We start from the raw sequence: 21,283 nt of genomic DNA, 5'->3' as shown, positions 1-21,283 counted from the left end.
TAAAAAATTACTTAAAATCCCCCCCCCCCCCCCCCAAAAAAAAAAAAATTTGTGTGTAAGTGTTTTCTATGTGTGCCAGAAAACAAGTAATTTTTTAATGAGTAATAACAAATAACTACAGAAATAATTATTGTTCATTTGCAATAAAAGCTGGGATTTGTATATAAAAAATGGCTATAAATTCACTTTAACTGGAAAGCAATGACATACGCTGCAAAGTATACACTTTGAAATTTGAATGAATATTATTCATATTAGTATTACTGATCTGTTTACAATTTTCAACCCATTCCTGATGCATCCAATACTAATACAAGTCCACAGTTTTGACGAATCCTCATTTTTGTTACACAGCTAGAACATGTAGGTCAGTAGATTTAGCAACAACAACAACATTCAATACATCTCTGTCAATCCAAGCCCATATGCCGTTTTTCCACTGAACACAAAAGAAGAATTTTGAAGAAGCTCTTTTGTACAACAACAGTGGCCACTTCTGTCACGCTCCAAAAAAAAACACCACAAAGGTATCCATACCACCATATGGGAAATAGCTAAATTCACCTTCTATTAAATGGAAAAGTTTGGAATGACATGAGGATGAGAAAAAGTGTAAACTACTCATTTAACCAGCACCCCCATTAAGCCATGAGGTTGATTTTCATATAACTGAATTTCTGCAAACTTTTTTTTTTCTCATGGGAATTTTAGGTGTCCTTCTAAAAATGACACAGGATAATCAAGTAAGGAGTCCATATAATTAAAACCTATACTATGCATTGCACACCAAAATATACATGATAAAAAACATTCCAGAACTTAATATTCCAACTAAAAAAAAAAGTCATATGTACTTTAATGTGTACATACAGTGAAACAGATATTTAGTAATTATTTATTTACTTATGTTTAATTACTACAAACATGCCTTGCAATTGCCAGACAATATAATTGCGCTATAATAAACCGATTTGTATTCTGGATCATGACTCTGGAGTGCAAGAAACAGAATTATTATTATTGTTCTTCATTTTTTAATGTTAAGTTGTGATACTATAAAGGTTCTTTGAATATGGGAATGAGATTTGAGAACACTTAATAACTTAAAATTTGCTCCGTTTCATAAAACTATGACTTCATAAAAATCTTGAGTATGAAGCCCACATGTCTTCAATATAAAGATTGGCATGAAAAATCTGCATAAAACCTCCTTCATATTCATGACTTGTCATGATTATGAAGGTGTCATGTCAGTCTTATGCACACCCCTTCAAGTAAAGTGTTACCCATAATTTCATGGTTAAAATAATGTTAGTCCTATAATCAACAGCAATTGACAGATCATCACTGAGGAATCGTTAAAAAAACAGGCGACACCAACAGCCTTATTTATTAATATAGGACAATAACATCTATGAATTATCAGAGAGATCAGATGAAATCAAATACCTGGATGCCATTTCAAGGCTAATTTCCTATAAGCCTTTTTCAGGTCGTCGTCTGATGCGTCTCTTTTAACGCCCAACACCTCATAGTGACACTTCATCCTGGTCTGGGCTTGATGGAGATCCTACAGAAACTGAAAAGGCTGTGTTTTGAAAGCAACTGTCATTAACTAATGTTACAGTACACACGAAATATCATCAATGTGCCCACGTGGGTCACAAAACTAAAACTACAACAGCGCTAACCTAATATTACACTAAATATAATACATACAATGCTATAATTAAGCAACTAATCGCGTTTATTCATCAACTTCTTGAACAGTTGACATTTTCAATCGATAGAAGAATCGGCGCGAAGCCGGTGTCGTGTGTGTGTGTGTGTGTAGCGGCGGCGCATGAAATTGATGTCACACACGAAACGCGCACTGCTATTGGCTGAGAGTTGTAGCTTATGAGTATGCACTTCTATATCCTCCTGAGACCCAGCTATGGAGTTTTTGCCTCTGTAGTGGACATTATATTTGAGTGAATTTCTCTGAGACGTTATATGTCACAGTTTTAAGTCTGGATGTCCTGTACAGAGCACATTCAGTGCTTTCCACAGATACCAAATGATTGGATGTTTCACCGTGACCACTCCCTCTCCTTGGTTTTTAAAAATGGCTGACATTAATTTAGTGATACAATTGTACATCCTTATTGAAATATGATAATATTTTGTAATTATAATTTATATCTGATTAATTTTCAAATTGTTTGTCATAAATCAACATCTCGGGAAAATGTTATGGGGTTTCAAATCAAAATATGACTTCCTGTTATGAAACAGGACATAATTTCATATTTTTAATCCATACATAATTAATAGCAAATATAACTCAGATTCTTACAGTAAAAAAACCCCCCGTAAAATGAATTAAAATTGTGAGCAGGATACGTGAAGCTGTTTTAAATTTAAAATATTGTTTTTTTGTTTGTTCGTTTTTTGTTTTAACCAAGAAATGTGTCTGACCATAGGACATAACTTTTATTGCAATAGCAAATGTTTTTCAACAGCAATAATAAGTAATTAATAACAATAATAATACATGTGTAAGGTATCAAAATATGATAGATCCTATACATAATATCCAATTTTGTAAAAGTGAAAAGTTGTTAGCAGAGGATGGTTTCGATCCATCGACCTCTGGGTTATGGGCCCCTCTGCTAGGCGGTACATCACAGGTGCGTTTTGGGGTCTTGAAAAAAAGAAAAATTTCCATTGCTCTTATTTAATTGTTTTAAGCTATTAATTATTCATAAACGCCGACAACCACATAAAACACTATGCTCATGCTGAAATTCCTTGGAAAGAAAATAAATACTGTGAAGCTATTCCACTACACATATGGTTTTGCTTATATGTGTGTTTGTTAGGGAGATATTCAGTGTTCCTCAACGGCCCCGTTTAAATTAACAGGACAAAAAAAAATCGCATTTAAAAGAATTAGGTCGAATTCCACAAAAATGTGACTTCGTTTTGAAGTGTCTTTTTTTTTGTCATTTCATCCAAATTTACTAACTTAGTTCAGTATAGACTTCAATGCTGCAGTGTCTTGATCTGATGATTTACATTTCAGAATGTCTGCCTTATCTTAATGACCAAACAACCCCCTCCCAGACCAATTTCCTCTGTAAATACCCCTGCTTATCTAAATTAGCATGTTTATCTGCAAATCAGCCTGTATGACAAACTATCCTACAATCTGAGATGATAAACCTAAAGCAAGGAGGTAGGTGGGTGTGGGTGGGTGTGTGTGTGTGTGTACTGGTTTATATATTCTGGTGGGGACTTAAACCTGACTACACACAGACTCATGGGGACTCGTGTCACGGTGGGATCTAAATTGTGGTCCCCACGGGTACAAAAGCTTATAAATCATACAGAATTAAGTTTTTTGAAAATCTAAAAATGCAGAAAGTTTCCTGTAAGGGGTAGGTTTAGGGGTAGGGTTGGTGTAGGGCAATAGAATATATGGTCTGTACAGTAGAAAAACCATTACGCCTATGGAGAGTCCCCACAAGGATAGCTGACCAGACTCTGTCTCTGTCTGTCTCTCTGTGTGTGTGTGTGTGTGTGTGTGGGTCAAGCGTCTGTTGAACATGGTACTTGAGACATGAGTGTGTCAGTGATTGTTTTGACTAAGCTGGGGGCTAAAATGCAGACATGCCTGCAGGCAGAGCAGTTCCTGTTGTTCTGGCTACTGCTGTCACAGGAAACGTTTTAAAAAGGAGAATGTCGCCGCTGGAAGGACTTTTCAAAAGAAAGAATGTTGTTTGTTTATGAGCTAAAAAAAAGTTTGTATGATTCTGAACTTTATTCAGTCAGTGTGTTCCTGATAAGAGAAACCTTTTGGATTTCTTTCCTGACTTTCAAACAGCATTTGATTTGATTTGATGTTAAACTCGTAGCTGTTTTTAAACCAAGGCCTCATTAAATTATTCAAACCATGTCCTAATTTCATCATGTGTAGTTCAGATCTGTATTACATTATTTCGCTTTATCCACTTCAGGTAATCAGATATTTCAAATTGAATTTGAATAATGGATTCAAGCCCATATTAAACAGAGATAGAAAGTGCCAGATGCCTTACAAAGGTGCTAGTCTAAACACGGAAGTCTGAAAAATCAGGACTCTGCATCTTCGTTGCCTTCCTGTCTCTGTCATTTCCTCCGTTTTTTTTTAAATATAATATAGTATGTAATAGTATGTGTATCTATAATAAAGCATAATGTTTTATGCTCTATACAGTACATTTAAGAGGTGAATAGGGTAAAAAATGTAACTAATAATTATCACTGTACTTTCCCCAGATTATTACAGTACAAGACAATCGTTTTCTGATATCCTGTGTTTAAATATTACAATCTAATTTGCATCAGTTTCCAGGACAGAAATCTGAACATTTGATTCTTGTTGCTATTTTAGAGTTAGAGGATTTAGATTTCTCTTTTGGTCACTCCGTAAATCAGAAAATAGTCAACAGCCAAAAAAAATAAATTAAAACATTAGGAATAAAATGTTTTATGAATCAGGTCAAACAATATATGAACAAACCACTCGGTGGGCAAAGCTCAACCCCGCATCGCTATGATATTATGGGTTAGTTCATCCTCCACACAGCTTAATGTAAAACAGTCTGATCTCTCTCCCTTTAACCAGTGTTTGTGGTCTCTCAGGTAGGAAATGAAGTGGATGAGTACCGCAGAGCTGAGTGTGCCAGTCATTTACCAGCAATCAGGGCCTTCTTTAAGGTAAAAGACGACAGGGATTATGGGATGGCTTTAACTGTACTCTGATAAACTCAAAGCAACATAATTGTCATTCTTGTTTTGTGAATACATGAGCATGCAGAGATCTTAAATTCAGGTTTTTTTTCTTTTAGACATCTTGTTAGTTGGGCAGAGTTTTTTTTTAAATAAAATAAAAATATAAAGACATAAAAACAAGGAAAAGCTTCTTTTGTCTGTTGCTATCTTATGTCTTTCTGATGCTTCAGGAAGTTCACATCTTTCTTCCTGCCCACACTTTGGATGAAATCACAGAGGAGAGGATCTGTACACTGGCCTATAAAGCTGCAGTGGTGACGCAGGGGCCGAGAGGGAGACCTGGCCGCCGGACAGAAGACAGACAGGCCATTGTGGTATGAGATCATGACCGTTTCTTACTACAAGGCTTTATTAATACTAAATTATGAAGTTGTTTTGAGAAGTACAGTAAAGCCAGTCAGACAATTAAGCTCTATAAAAATCAGGAAAATGGTAAACAAATCAAACTGTCTCCTTACTATTTCCAGGGCACTAATTACAAGCGAACAATCGCAGCTGCAGAGATCCAGAGAATCCAGAGAGATTCTTTTTGGGCACAAGCGGAGGTACGGAGTGAGTTTTTGTTTCCTTTTTTGTTGTTGTCTATTATTCTTTTTTAGAGTTGATATTATCAAGTATGAATGTTACGGTATATATGTGACCCTGGAGCACAAATCCAGTCTCAAGTCGCTGGGGTATATTTGTAGCAATAGCCACCAATACATTGTATGGGTCAAAATTATCGATTTTTTTTTTATGACAAAAATCATTAGGATATCAAGTACATTTTTTAATTTTGTAAATTTCTCACCATAAATACATCAAAACTTAATTTTTGATTAGTAATATGCATTTGGACAAATTTAAAGGCAATTTTCTCAATATTTAGATTTTGTTGTACCCTCAAGTTTCCAGATTTTCAAATAGTTGTATCTCGGCCAAATATTGTACTATCCTAACAAACCATACATCAATGAGAAGATGATGTAAAAGGAAAAAAAATAGAAAAATTAAATATTGTATATAATTGGTTTTGTAGTCCAGGATCACGTAGGTAACAGAATAAATCACATGCTGCTGTCATTTACCACTACACCTCAAAAAATAAAATAAAATAAAAATGTGTTATATTTCTCAATTACTTTAACATTTTATTAATATTATTATTATTAATAATAATTATTAACACATGGCATGACATAAAATTTATTATGATCTTACTATAGAATAGTTACTATAGAATTTGAACTTAGCACAGCAACATTAACTTGATTTTTCTCTAAAAATTTTAAAATGTCACAAACAATACAAAAACAGACAGAGGTTAGTTTCTTATTGTATTTTACAGAGAGAAGAGGAGGAAAGGAAAAAGGAGGAACAGCGGAGGGCAGCAGAGGACAGGAGGCAGAGAGAGAAGGAACAATTGCTTCAGGAAAGGAGAGATGCAATAGAGAGAGAGAGGAGGATGAATGAAAAAGAACAGAAAATAAAGGAGCAGAGGTCAGTCAAACATTCTCATGCATGCATGCAAAAAGTTCCCAAGGGTCAAAAGTGAACTTTTTTTTTTAAATAGGAGAAGACAAGCGCAAATGGAGGCAGAGGCCCAGAAACGGGAGAACATAAAATGGGTATGATTAAATTGTTTCTATGTGTGCTTGCATGTATATATTCGTAATTTATATTATATCACAGGAGCACGAGGAAAGGGAGCGTGAAGAAGAGGAAATTAGAGCTCGATATTCATGCTCTCAATCAGAGGAAAACGCTGCGGTTAGTTCTGTCAATTAAACCTGCACTAAACCCACTCTTGTAAATATGTGCCCTGCGATCTTCATGCTGTGATGTAAGACTGTTTATGGCCATCAGGAGGCAGCAACTCTGGTGTCGCAGCGTGCTGTAAACCCCAGAGAGTTTTTCAGACAACTGTCCTTCTCAAGTGTCCACACAGCCTCCAGTCCCAGCTCCACATCTCCAGGTAAAGTGTAACACACTGAGAACCAGCATGTGTTTCCATTGACTGAAACGGCCACATAATCTTCCCACAAACAAATATTTTATGCGTTACATTTGAGAACTTATATTAAAATCCAACGTAATTTATTTGTGCATTTTTATGGCATCCGTGTAAAGGCCATACATTTTCAATTTGTTAGCATTTACCACAGTTGCTGTATTAGCTATTATAAAATGACAATGAGCAATAGGCTACATTAACAGCATTATCTAGGTTAATGTTTCAGAAGGATCTTGTGACACTGAAGCCTGGATTGATGATGCAACAAAAAAATTCAGCTTTGCATCGCAGGAATAAATGACACATTAAAATATATTAAAATAGAAAACAGTTATTTTCAATTGTAATAGTATTTCAGAATATTACTGTTTTACTGTACTTTTTTGATCAAATAAATAGAGCCTTGGTGAATTTTTTTAAATAGTAAAATAAATAAATATAAAAAAATCATACTTAACCCAGACTTTTGAACCGTAGTATAGATTAACATGAAATCTAATGAACATCAACCTAGAATAATGCTGTAAAAAATGTTCATGCATTAAGTAATGTTAGCAACTAAAACGTATTGGGATCTGTTGTCAGTTATGTAAATATATAGTGAATAGAAGTCACAGTAATCAGTTCATACATTTGATTTTTTAATAAAATGTTTTCATATCAGATGGCGTGAGCAGATGTTTAACATCAAAAAAATAAACAGCGTGTATAACAAATCTGTCTACACATCAAGGGACAGTAATGTGACGCAAATTACTGCCACTTGACGTGTAGACAGATTTGTTGATTATAATGGCAGTAGACTAGTTTTGTTTTGTAACCGCACTTTTCATATTTTAGTAGCCTACAGTTTGTTTCAAAATCTCTTTCTCTTTTTGTGTAGTCAGGAGTCCCTATAGACGACTGCATCGCAGTCAGACGGACAATATCTTCAGTTTCAATGAATCACCTTCTTCTACACCTACATCTCCATACAGATCATCAATGGTATCACCTTACTTTCCATCGACTCCCACATCCCGGAGCCCAATCCTTTTCACTAGCACTATAGCTTCCTCGCTTCAGAATGGTGCAGTGGTATCTACCAAAAGCCAGATCCAGCTATCTTCACCTAAGACGATGGAGCCACGGCTCCAAACTCAACCATCACCTACAATCGATGCAACTGCATCTGAAATCAAAACTCCTATCAGTGATATACTAGACAGTCTGGTCTTTTATCCACCTCTACCAACCCCTGAGCAGCTCCAACCAGATGAATCAGAGACAGTGGATGAGTTTCCTCCACCTCCCCCTGGTTTTGAGAATTCACCTGAACGGTCTGTGGACCAGCCTGAAACACTTGACGACCCCTTAGACCCTATTCTTCCTCCATCATGTGTTTTGGTACCTGAGCCACCCACCAGGCCACTTCCTGCTCTGCCCGTTGCTCCACGAATGCTGAAAGACCTGGAAGCGGAGAGGGATTTTACTGCTCGGGCATTGGCAATATCTACGGTTGAGGAGGAGGAGGATGAAGGGAATGGAGAAAAAGAGATGAAATATGAGGGGAAAGATGCAGTAGGGAAGGGAGGTGGAGAACAGAGAGTTGAAACGGGAGAGAAGAAGAACAGAGGACAGGAGGAACATGATGGCATGACTATGGAAAAACACGAAAGTGAAAAAGAATCAAATGGTAAAATGATGGAGAGATATGAGAGTGGAAAAGATGGGAAAATGTTGGAAGAATGTGAGAGCGAAGAAAAACAAGATGGAAACATGGAAGAACATGATAGTGAAGAAGATAAAGTTGGGAAAATTGTGGAAGAATTTGAGAGTGGCAAAATTATGGAGGAACAAGAGAGTGAAAAAATAAGGTTAGAATGTGTGCCAGAAAAAGAGCAGGATAGGGAAATTACAGAAAAACATGAGGAAGATCGAAAATATCTGGAAGAACAGGAAAATGAAAAAAACATGGAAGAATATAAGCAAGATGGGAATGTTGTGGAAGCATTTGACAGTAAAAAGGAACAAGACAAGAAAAACATGGAAGTATTTGTGACTGAAAAAACACAATGTGGGAAAATGATGGATGAACGTGGGCAAGAAAACAAGCAAGATGGGAAAATCGTAGAAAAATGTGAGGAAGAACATGACAGTGAAAAGGAAAAACTGGGGAAATGTATGGAAGAACTTGAGGTTGAAAAAATACAAGATGCAAAAATGATGTTACAGTATATAAGAGAAGACAAGCAAGATGCGAAAGTTGCGGATACATTAGACAATGAAAAAGAACAAGACAAGAAAAGCCTGGAAGTATCTAAAACTGAAAAAACACAATATGCAAAAATGATGGAAGAATGTGAGCAAGAACATGAGCAAGATGGGAAAATTGTAGAAAAAGATGAGGGAGAACATGAGAGTGAAAAGGAACAAGCTGGGGAAATGATGAAAGAACAGGAGGTTGACAAAATACAAGATGGGAACATCATGGAAGAACATGAAAGTGAAAGGCAAGAAAATGAGGAAGGTGGGAAAACTGCAGAAAAATGTGAAGAATATAAGAGTGCAAAAGAAATTGATGGAAAAATTATGGAAGAACATGGAAGCAAAGAAAAACAAGATGGGAAAATTATGGATGCATTTGACAGTGATAAAGAACAAGATGGGACAAACATGGAAGTATTTGAGACTGAAAAATTACAATATGCAACAAGGATGGAAGAATGTGGGCAAGAAAATGAGCAAGATGGGAAAACTGTAGAAAAACATAGTAAAAATCTGGAAGAACATGAAAGTGAAAAAGAAGAAGGTTGGAAAGTTGTGGAAGTATTTGTGACTGAAAAAACACAATGTGGGAAAATTATGGATGAGCGTGGGCAAGAAAATGAGCAAGGTGGGAAAATCGTAGAAAAATGTGAGGAAGAACATGAAAGTGAAAGGCAAGAAAATGAGGAAGGTGGGAAAACTGCAGAAAAATGTGAAGAAGAATATAAGAGTGCAAAAGAAATTGATGGAAAAATGATGGAAGATCATGGAAGCAAAGAAAAACGAGATGGGAAAATTATGGATGAGCGTGGGCAAGAAAATGAGCAAGGTGGGAAAATCGTAGAAAAATGTGAGGAAGAACATGAAAGTGAAAGGCAAGAAAATGAGGAAGGTGGGAAAACTGCAGAAAAATGTGAAGAAGAATATAAGAGTGCAAAAGAAATTGATGGAAAAATGATGGAAGATCATGGAAGCAAAGAAAAACGAGATGGGAAAATTATGGATGCATTGGACAGTGATAAAGAACAAGATGGGACAAACATGGAAGTATTTGAGACTGAAAAATTACAATATGCAACAAGGATGGAAGAATGTGGGCAAGAAAATGAGCAAGATGGGAAAACTGTAGAAAAACATAGTAAAAATCTGGAAGAACATGAAAGTGAAAAAGAAGATTGGAAAGTTGTGGAAGTATTTGAGATGGAAAAAATACAATATGTGAAAATGATGGAAGAATGTGGGCAAGAAAATGAGCAAGATGGGAAAACTGTAGAAAAACATAGTAAAAATCTGGAAGAACATGAAAGTGAAAAAGAAGATTGGAAAGTTGTGGAAGTATTTGAGATGGAAAAAATACAATATGTGAAAATGATGGAAGAATGTGGGCAAGAAAATGAGCAAGATGGGAAAACTGTAGAAAAACATAGTAAAAATCTGGAAGAACATGAAAGTGAAAAAGAAGATTGGAAAGTTGTGGAAGTATTTGAGATGGAAAAAATACAATATGTGAAAATGATGGAAGAATGTGGGCAAGAAAATGAGCAAGATGGGAAAACTGTAGAAAAACATAGTAAAAATCTGGAAGAACATGAAAGTGAAAAAGAAGATTGGAAAGTTGTGGAAGTATTTGAGATGGAAAAAATACAATATGTGAAAATGATGGAAGAATGTGGGCAAGAAAATGAGCAAGATGGGAAAACTGTAGAAAAACATAGTAAAAATCTGGAAGAACATGAAAGTGAAAAAGAAGATTGGAAAGTTGTGGAAGTATTTGAGATGGAAAAAATACAATATGTGAAAATGATGGAAGAATGTGGGCAAGAAAATGAGCAAGATGGGAAAACTGTAGAAAAACATAGTAAAAATCTGGAAGAACATGAAAGTGAAAAAGAAGATTGGAAAGTTGTGGAAGTATTTGAGATGGAAAAAATACAATATGTGAAAATGATGGAAGAATGTGGGCAAGAAAATGAGCAAGATGGGAAAACTGTAGAAAAACATAGTAAAAATCTGGAAGAACATGAAAGTGAAAAAGAAGATTGGAAAGTTGTGGAAGTATTTGAGATGGAAAAAATACAATATGTGAAAATGATGGAAGAATGTGGGCAAGAAAATGAGCAAGATGGGAAAACTGTAGAAAAACATAGTAAAAATCTGGAAGAACATGAAAGTGAAAAAGAAGATTGGAAAGTTGTGGAAGTATTTGAGATGGAAAAAATACAATATGTGAAAATGATGGAAGAATGTGGGCAAGAAAATGAGCAAGATGGGAAAACTGTAGAAAAACATAGTAAAAATCTGGAAGAACATGAAAGTGAAAAAGAAGATTGGAAAGTTGTGGAAGTATTTGAGATGGAAAAAATACAATATGTGAAAATGATGGAAGAATGTGGGCAAGAAAATGAGCAAGATGGGAAAACTGTAGAAAAACATAGTAAAAATCTGGAAGAACATGAAAGTGAAAAAGAAGATTGGAAAGTTGTGGAAGTATTTGAGATGGAAAAAATACAATATGTGAAAATGATGGAAGAATGTGGGCAAGAAAATGAGCAAGATGGGAAAACTGTAGAAAAACATAGTAAAAATCTGGAAGAACATGAAAGTGAAAAAGAAGATTGGAAAGTTGTGGAAGTATTTGAGATGGAAAAAATACAATATGTGAAAATGATGGAAGAATGTGGGCAAGAAAATGAGCAAGATGGGAAAACTGTAGAAAATCATGAACACGGGAAAAGTTCGGCAGAACATGAAAACGAAAATCAACAGAACTGCAAAATGATAGAAGACTGTGGGATTGAAAAAATACAATATGGGAACATCATGGAGGAACATGAAAGTGAAAACAAACAAGATGGGATGATTGAAAACCAACAGGACATACAGAACCAAGATAAGGAACGAATGTCACATGTGGATGTAGATAAAGCAGTGAACGTGACTGTGCTCAGGAAGGAGCAATCATACACAGAGATTATAAAGAGGGATGGGACAACAGAAGTACGTTTCAAAAATGAGAAGAAACCTTTAATCCAGACAGAGGAGGCTGACACAGTTTTTTCCCAGCATGCACTCTTTCCAGAATCGCATGCTACAGAGCCATCTCCAGTTAATGAAGCATGTATTCCTGAAAGTATTTCAACCACTCAAGATAAAAACGAGTTACAGATGTGCTCAACTCGTACCTCATCTCAAATAAACTTACCAACCATTCAGGTCGAGTCAGATCTTTCTAGTTTGAGCAATCAAAGCGATTCAGACATAAAAGAGAAGACTGAATCTATTGACTCTCAAGCTTCCTCAGAGATCTCCAAGAACAGCCCAGATGCCACATCAGCAGAACAGACTCCTGCAGTGAAGGATGAACAACAGACAGATGCAGAAATGCTTCAAGAGGATAAGATTGTGGACGGCAGCAATGATTTGGCTGAGGGGATTGATGCTGAGTCCAAGACATCACCTTTATCTGAGAATCAAGCCAGGACTGGACAATCAGATGAGGGGGAGGGGCTTGTACCTGTCAGTCATTTCCCCGAAGACACAGGTAATGATAACGGTGTCACTGATAGACAGTTCTTTAAGCAACATCTTAATATCAAGCAAGTTACATTACAGAACATCAAAGTATCGGTCAAACAATGCACAGACTGAACACAAAGAATTTAAATGTTTTTAAAAAACTTAAAACTATAATTGATGTCTTATTTAATGCACACTACCACTATGCAAAAGTTTGGGGTCAGTAATTATATTTTTATTCAGCAAGAATAAATGCCATTGTCCATCACAATAATAAACTACATTTACATTTTAAATTTATTACAATATAAAAAACTATTACTATTTCACAATAATACAGTTTTACTGTATTTTTAAGCAAATATTTATTGTATTTTTAAGCAAATAAATGCAGCCTTGGTGAGCATAAGAGACTTATTTTTAAAACAAAAAAGTTTTAAAATCTTACTGACCCCAAATGTTTGAATGATGTTTGAATAAATACTCTAGTTCAGTGAAATAATTTCTAGAATTTAATTTTTTCCCCCCCCCAAATTTTTTTTGACAGGCAACATCTTTTAACATGATTATTGACTATAGTTTTGAATAGAAAGATAATTTTATTATTCTAATAATTTCATTAGTTTTTATATTAGAAAATATAATTTTATTTTATTAGAAAGCTGAGACGTTTTCTTTTAACTTAAGTGCATTAATCTCAAAATGTGGTTTTGTTAAAGTTACTAATATACAGGTGCATCTCAATAAATTAGAATGTCATGAAAAAGTTAATTTATTTCAGTAATTCAACTCAAATTGTGAAACTCGTGTATTAAATAAATTCAATGCACACAGACTGAAGAAGTTTAAGTCTTTGGTTCTTTTAATTGTGATGATTTTGGCTCACATTTAACAAAAAACCCACCAATTCACTATCTCAACCAATTAGAATATGATGACATGCCAATCAGCTAATCAACTCAAACAAACTCACCAGACCTGAAGACTCTATTGTCAACAGGAAAATGAGAAACAAGAGACCAAAAAATGCAGATGAGCTGAAGGCCACTGTCAAAGAAACTTGGGCTTCCATACCACCTCAGCAGTGCCACAAACTGATCACCTCCATGCCACGCCGAATTGAGGCAGTAATTAAAGCAAAAGGAGTCCCTACCAAGTATTGAGTACATGTACAGTAAATGAACATACTTTCCAGAAGGCCAACAATTCACTAAAAATGTTTTTTTTATTGGTCTTATGAAGTATTCTAATTTGTTGAGAAAAATGTGGGTTTTTGTTAAATGTGAGCCAAAATCATCACAATTAAAAGAACCAAAGACTTAAACTACTTCAGTCTGTGTGCATTGAATTTATTTAATACACGAGTTTAACAATTTGAGTTGAAAAACTGAAATAACTTTTCCATGACATTCTAATTTATTGAGATGCACCTGTAATACTACAAGTGACATAATAATACAAAAAAATCAATAATGCATAAAAAGAATTTAAAAAAAATTATATTTAAATAAAAATAACAAAATACAGTGTCACACTGGATTAGAAATATGTTTGATCAAAAATGATTTTTCAATTAAGCCGTGTGATTGCTATTGAGTGAAAAAAATCTCTTTTTTGTAACAGATTCTGCAGTGGACCTAAAATATTGTATTACTCATCAGCTGGATCCGACTAATGACATAAGTGATGTTGAAGAGGGAGAAGAGGCTATATCACTCCTAGCCAGTGACACAGATGTGGAGCAAAACTTAAAATGTGATTCTGACTCTGATCAAGTAAATAAAGACATTGAACATGAAATTCTGCAGAACTGCGAAACCATCGCGGAAACACCCAACGACAGGAGGAATGATAAGACAGCCGAAGAAAAATGAAGAACATAATTGGTAGGTGTGAACTTTTATCTCAGAACAGATCATTCTGTTAAAGAATGCAATGCTTCTGGTTTTGATTGCCATTAATTATAAAAAAACCCACACATAAGGAGTGGAAGGGTAATTCAGGGCTAACCACACATTTGTTGTCCTCTTCACCCCAGGTCGGGTTGCTTTTTGTGAAATCCTACAATGCAATATAACTGCTATACATAATTACCCCAATTTAGAGAAAATCTCATCATGATAATTATATTAGTAAATCTCAAAAGTGCGTTTGCTGGAAAGAAATATTACACTGTGATTTTCTACCAAATTCGATCTAGTATAAACACCTCAACCTTTAATGATCTCATATTAAGCATACAGAAAAAGTAAACTTGTGCAGTGACCCATGCACAGCAAAGGATTATGGGATAGATAAGCCATCAGTCAGAAACAGACAGACAGACAGGAGACATGTTTATCAGGTACACCGAGTGCAAATGCTGTTAACTGTAACAACAGTATCCTTATCTCTCTTCACATCGTACATTCTTCTGACAGAAATATCAGATAAGCTGCAGCAAGTGCAAAGACATACCAGATTTCTGCCGTTGTCGTTTAGTGCTATGTATGCAGAGCTAGAAAAAAAAGTTACTTTAAAGGAATAGTTCACCCAAAAATGAAAATTGCTGAAAATATACTCACCCTCAGGCCATCTAAGATGTAGATGAGTTTGTTTCTTCCTCTGAACAGATTTGGAGAAATTTAGCATTGCATCACTTGCTCAGCAATGGATCATTTTCAGTGAATGGGTGCCATCAGAATGAGAGTCCAAACAGCTGATAAAAACATCACAATAATCCACAAGTAATGAAGAAGACCCCAGTCCATCAACTAACATCTTGTGAAGTGAAAAACTGCATGTTTGTAAAAAAAATAAATCCATCATTAAGGTGTTTTAACTTTAAACTGTTGCTTCTGGCCAAAATATGAGTTTATAATCCATAATAAAGCTTCCTACAATGACAAAGTCCGTCACCTTTTGTCCTCTCACATCAAAATCCACTGATACATACTGTAGCACTGTTTGGACTGTTTTTGCTTGTAAAATGTGCTTGATCTGTGCATGTTTCTCTCCTGATTCAGATGAGACACCCTTTTCACTGAAGAAAGAAAAATTATGGATAGAGGACTTGTATTTATTGCAAAAACGCAGCTATTCACTTTACAAGATTAATAATTGATGGACTGGAGTCATGTGAATACAGTGTACATGTTGCTACAGTGCAAATCATGGTTATTATTGTTATATATATATATATATATATATATATATATATATATATATATATATATATATATATATATATTTCTATTAGTTGCCAGGGCAACATTTAAAATTTTTGTTTAGGTTAGCGAAGTATAAAAATAATTGAATAAACTAAAACTAAAAACTGAACAAAAACTACAGTTTATAAACAAATTAAAATAATGAAAATGACAAAAACACAGCAAAATTACTAAAACTTTAACTAAAATTACCAGAAAATGTAATTCTAAATAGGAATAAGAAATATAATAGTATATCAATGACACTAGAATAACACTGATCTAGACAAAACACACATTTGAGTAATTGAAATCAAAACCTCAACTAGCCCTGGTCTCCTTACCTTTATAAAATAGTATAAAATGGGCCCCTGAAATTGATACAAACAGGTATATCTAGATTTTTTTTGTTTGTTTTGTTTTGTTTTCTGTGTACATTGATGGATTGCTTACCAAAGCATAACTGTTAGGGTTATTCATACAGTACCATGTTTACCTAAGTGCATGCAATCTCAGACTGGAAAGAGACGTTACGGTTGTGGCATGTGGGGAAGGCCACACCTTTGATGAGACCTGGACCAGATCCAAATTTGCATTCCCATCCCATTCTATAAGCAGACAACAATGTTTAATACAAACTAGCGGTGGGCGAAATGGCAAAAATATCGTATCACAATTTTTTTCAGCAATATAACGATTTTTTCATGATTCTTTGACATGCTGGTTTTACTATTTTTCAAGTTGTATGCGTAGTAAAGCCAAACTAATTTCCAGATTTTAAAAACAAAGCCTTACAAGGTTACAAAATATATCTAAAAAAGAGTGGCAGATATTTAGGCCAAAGTGGGCGTAGATAAAACTCTTTGTCATTATTTTATCTTTGTTATTAAAAAATAAGAACACATTACAACACATTACAAATACACAAAATATAGAAAACGAACAATGCTTTATTTCTCAGGTACAGTAGGTGTATTTAGAATTCAAGAAATTGGCTCAACAAATATAAAAATAAAACACTAAATACATCAATTATACATGATCAATTATAAATATAAAGCAACTGTATTAAAGTTCTTGTGTTTTGTTGTTTTATTAACATTAAAAGGGATAGTTCACCCACAAATTAATTCATTTACTCACTCTCAAGTTGTTGTTGTTTAACCTGAGTGAGTTTCTTTCTTCTGTTGAACATAAATGTTATTTTGACAAATGTGGGTATAATCAAACAGTTGCTGGTCCCCAGTGACTTCCATAGTAATTTTTTTCCTATTATCAAATTAAATGTGGACCAGCTTCTGTTTTGGTTACCCACATTCTTTAAAATATCCTCTTTTGTGTTCAACACAAGAAATAAATGAATACAGGTTTGGGACAATGTGTGAGTGAGTAAATAATAACAGAAATTTAATTGTTGGGTGAACTATCATTTTAATGACAGTCGGCAGCATGTTTAGTACTGTCCCTTTAAGAGCTGAACGCATCCGTTTTTCTCTCAACGGTTTACTTAACCAACTGAGACTGTTTGTAAACCTTGTGTACTGTTTTGACAGTATTAGCTCAAAAGATAACTTAGTCCAGTAATCAGGCGCTGTTTTAGTAGATGCAAATAATGCACTTTTGTGATTGCGAATTAGTGCAGTGTCCAGTGAGAGTAACTCTACCACTGAGTTAACACTGATGTGAATGTAGCCTATGTGGCGCTGCTCACGATACTACGATATTTCTTCAAAAGCAGATTGTGGAGACATTTTTATGGCCATATGGCACACCCCTAGTGCAAACAAACAATAATAAGTAAGCCAAGTTAACCCTGTGGCTCTCCTGCTTGACATTCACGACAGACTGTCACTGTAACACTGAAGAGTTAGGTAATGACTGGTATCGGTTAGCAATGACAAATGAAATTGTTGCAACAAAGTGACAGTGTTGCCAAATCTACAGTACAAGCAGGCTTATTATCATAAATGAAACCTAAAACCATAAAGAATATAGGTTTCATTTCAAAACAATTGCAGTAATAAACAATAACTGAAATAAAAGAAAAAAAAAAATCTAAAAAAATAAAAATACATATAGACTACATATATAAAGACACACACATATTCATCAAGGATACATTCAGTTCAAGTTCACGGGTAAAATATTCCTATTGTGTTCAATCACTCTTTCGAAAATACAATGTTCATTGTTAATTATTACTGAATTCAAAATTATTTGCATAAATCACATCTGAAGTTGAGATCCGAAAGAGATGAAAACTTTATGGCAGGTTCTGGCACACATCAAAGATTTATGTTAACTAATAGTTAATGCAGATACGCTCTAACTATAGCCCTTAACTCGAACTGTAACATTCTAAAAATGGGAGTTACTGCCATTGTCAAATGTGTGAATGAAATGGCCTTATTAAACAGCTAGTCCTTTGAGTGAACAAGGAAATGTAATTCCTACAATTTAGCTTGGCATGGAGCATATACAGGACGTAGGCTACATATTTCTCTTTCGATGATATATTATTCACTAGCAGATATACTAAAGCAGACAGTTCCCCCCTTGGCAAATTTTTTATTATTATTAATTTTATTTAGCAAGGATGCATTAAGAAACAAAAGTGACAGCAAAGACATTTATAATGGTACAAAAAAAATCAAATAAACGCTGTTCATTTGAACTTTCTATTCAACAAAGAATCCTGAAACAAAATTACAGTTTTGCACAAAAAACATTACAGTTTGCACAAAAATATTAAGCAGCACTGTTTTAAAAAGAGGTAATAATGAGCACCATATCAGCATATTAGAATGATTTCTGAAGGATCATGTGATACTGAAGACTGGAGAAATTATGCTGAAAATTCAGCTTTGCATCACAGGAATAAATTACATTTTAAAATACATTCAAATAGAAAACAGTTATTTTAAATAGGAATAATATTGTATTTCAATATTGACCCCCCCACCCCTTCAACCTCTGCAGCAATGCTGGCAGCACTAATACGTCTATTTCCCAAACACAACCTTTGGATATGACGCTAAGCACGAGCACTCAACTTTTTTGGTCAACCATGGCGAGGCCTGTTCCAAGTGGAACCTGTCCTGTTAAACCACTGTATGGTCTTGGCCACCGTGCTGCAGCTCAGTTTCAGGGTCTTGGCAATCGTCTTATAGCCTACGTCATCTTTATGTAGAGCAACGATTCTTTTTTTCAGATCCTCAGAGTTCTTTGCCATGAGGTGCCATGTTGAACTTCCAGTGACCAGTATTAGAGAGTGAGAGCGATAACACCAAATTTAACACACCTGCTCCCCATTCACACCTGAGACCTTGTAACACTAATGAGTCACATGACACCGGGGAGAGAAAATGGCTAATTGGGCCCAATTTGGACATTTTCACTTAGGGGTGTACTCACTTTTGTGGCCAGCGGTTTAGACATTAATGGTTATACAAGCTGTACACTCACTACTTTACATTGTAGCAAAGTGTCATTTCTTCAGTGTTGTCACATGAAAAGATATAATAAAATATTTTTAAAAATGTGAGGGGTGTACTCACTTCTGTGAGATACTGTATAAATATGAGCAGCAGAGCATGTGAGCGAAGCCGCTCCGCTTCGTTTTCCGCTCTATGGACGTGTGCTCCACTCAGTCGCTCTAACCGCCCAAGCAAGCGCTCCGTTAATATTCCGCTCACGCTCACCGTAAACCAATTCCCGCTCAGATCCCGCTCCGTTCTGTAAAGAACAAATTTGCGTGCATTATATTAGATTATACATTAATGCTGCCTATATCTAGCCTACATTCTGAAGGACTACCTATTGTTTCGGGTCATTTTAAAAATATATATATATATTAATAGGCCTAAGTGGTGTAGGCTAATATCTTCTGTACTCTGTAGTTCTGTATTTAGGCCTATATACAGCTGTGTGTTAGCTTAGGTCTACAGTTTAACTGAGATTATTTAATAACTACGGAGCTCCGAATATAATTCGAATTAACAATTTGTTTCTACGACGTCATCAGGTTTTATTATTTTTTAAATGTATTATTATTTATTAAATTTAAGCACTCTCCGCTCCGCTCACATGCTATGATGAGCAGTATTTCCTCTTTCATTCTTCCTTATAAACTCTTTACATCTACAGCATAGTCTTTCACTTGAGTTTCCTTGCTTCTTTTTCTTTAGATTGTGCTGTAATTTCATCCACTGTGGAAAATAAAAAATTAATACATTGCATTTTTTCACATGCTTCTACATCCACCTAATCATGCATTACTTCTGTATGATTCTCTCAATCACTTTCATGCAGGAGGCATCATGGGAACTCTGCAGCAATCATAGAGGAGCCCATTTGGAGAAATATGACCAATAGATGTTTCTCTTAACCAATCACTGAAGGTCTTTCTCCAGATTATTCTCATATGTGCCCAATAATGCAATATATGTAAGTAGCACACGTTCAGGACTGTGTCCACAAATGCACTCAATATACAATGTGTATTATAACGTGAATATGTATATATATTTATATTTTTAAATCTTAAGAATATAAAAGAGAAAAATGTTATGATGTATAATAAAGAAGCTGTTTTTCTCAAATCATGCTGGGGAACATAATCATCATCACACACCAAATACTGAGACATCATAAATTCATGTTCATTTTTTTTCTGTTCAGCTGTTCACTTAAACTGTTATATTTAACCAAGATTGCACTATATTATAAAAGAAGCATTTTCACAAGTGGACTCAGACTTCTGAACCCCACTGTTGGTTATGTATAGTTACAGAGCATATTTATTATTAATTTTTCCTCTCAAGCAAAATAAACTTGCTAGAAATGTTGTTACTGTATAATGGTTCTTACTTTCCAATAAAGATTTCTCTGCAACCATCTGACAAAATAGTAAATATGGCGTTGCAGGCTATTCATGTGACTTATTTGACTGTATTTACAATTTTAGATGGATATCTCATCTTGAAAGAATATGCTAAATGAATCAGTTTGCCGAGTCATTTTGTCCATACGACTGATTTGAGAATGAAATCACATCAATTAACACAGAGTGATAATCAGTGCAAACATTACAAAGTTCACTTAGGTATTATATTTTATAAGCTTATACTTCAGAGAATGAAAGCAGACTTTCACTGCTGTACTGTTTAAGCAGATGTAAATGCACCTCTGGCATTCTAAGATTCATTGCTATGTGTGCTTTGAAAAGTTATCCTGCTGCAATTTTGCTCATCTGATAATGATAATCATGAGAAACTGTTGATAGCATATTTGAAATGCTTTGCACGTCATTTTCTGGCAATTATTTGAATCTTGTGACTGGTTCACGGAAGGTGAGGTGGCACATGTTTGCATCACATGAATATGAATCTGATTATGCAAAAATTATATAATACTATCTTTGCGGTTTTGAAAATTGCTAATATGATGTACTGATCCAGTCATGGATCAAAAATATCAAAAATGACAAATGATAGCAATTAGATAGGAAATGTAAAAAAAA

General features: G+C 34.8%; 1 protein-coding gene across 3 annotated transcripts; it reads left to right on the top strand.

The window, feature by feature from the left end:
* Positions 1-4,566: 4,566 nt before the first annotated feature.
* On the top strand, positions 4,567-20,649 carry LOC107600936 (trichohyalin-like). Of its 3 annotated transcripts, none has more exons than XM_016292933.1 (12): positions 4,567-4,591; positions 4,669-4,743; positions 4,989-5,132; positions 5,286-5,363; positions 6,146-6,297; positions 6,371-6,425; positions 6,490-6,567; positions 6,664-6,772; positions 7,695-8,942; positions 9,291-12,599; positions 14,198-14,460; positions 20,074-20,649. In XM_016292933.1, exons 1-11 carry the CDS (start codon positions 4,580-4,582, stop codon positions 14,446-14,448), a joined length of 5,511 nt encoding a protein of 1,836 aa, XP_016148419.1. In that variant the 5' UTR covers positions 4,567-4,579; the 3' UTR covers positions 14,449-14,460; positions 20,074-20,649. The 3 variants fall into 3 exon arrangements, with proteins under 3 accessions (XP_016148419.1, XP_016148420.1, XP_016148418.1); XM_016292934.1 differs by having other exon boundaries at positions 7,695-9,290; positions 9,720-12,599; XM_016292932.1 differs by lacking the exon at positions 20,074-20,649 and having other exon boundaries at positions 7,695-12,599; positions 14,198-14,666.
* The last annotated feature ends 634 nt before the right edge of the window (positions 20,650-21,283 follow it).

The sequence above is a fragment of the Sinocyclocheilus grahami genome, unplaced genomic scaffold, assembly GCF_001515645.1.
Source record: "Sinocyclocheilus grahami isolate Dianchi unplaced genomic scaffold, SAMN03320097.WGS_v1.1 scaffold294.1, whole genome shotgun sequence".
Classification (NCBI taxonomy): domain Eukaryota; kingdom Metazoa; phylum Chordata; class Actinopteri; order Cypriniformes; family Cyprinidae; genus Sinocyclocheilus; species Sinocyclocheilus grahami.
This window is presented reverse-complemented; position numbering and strand designations above follow the sequence as displayed.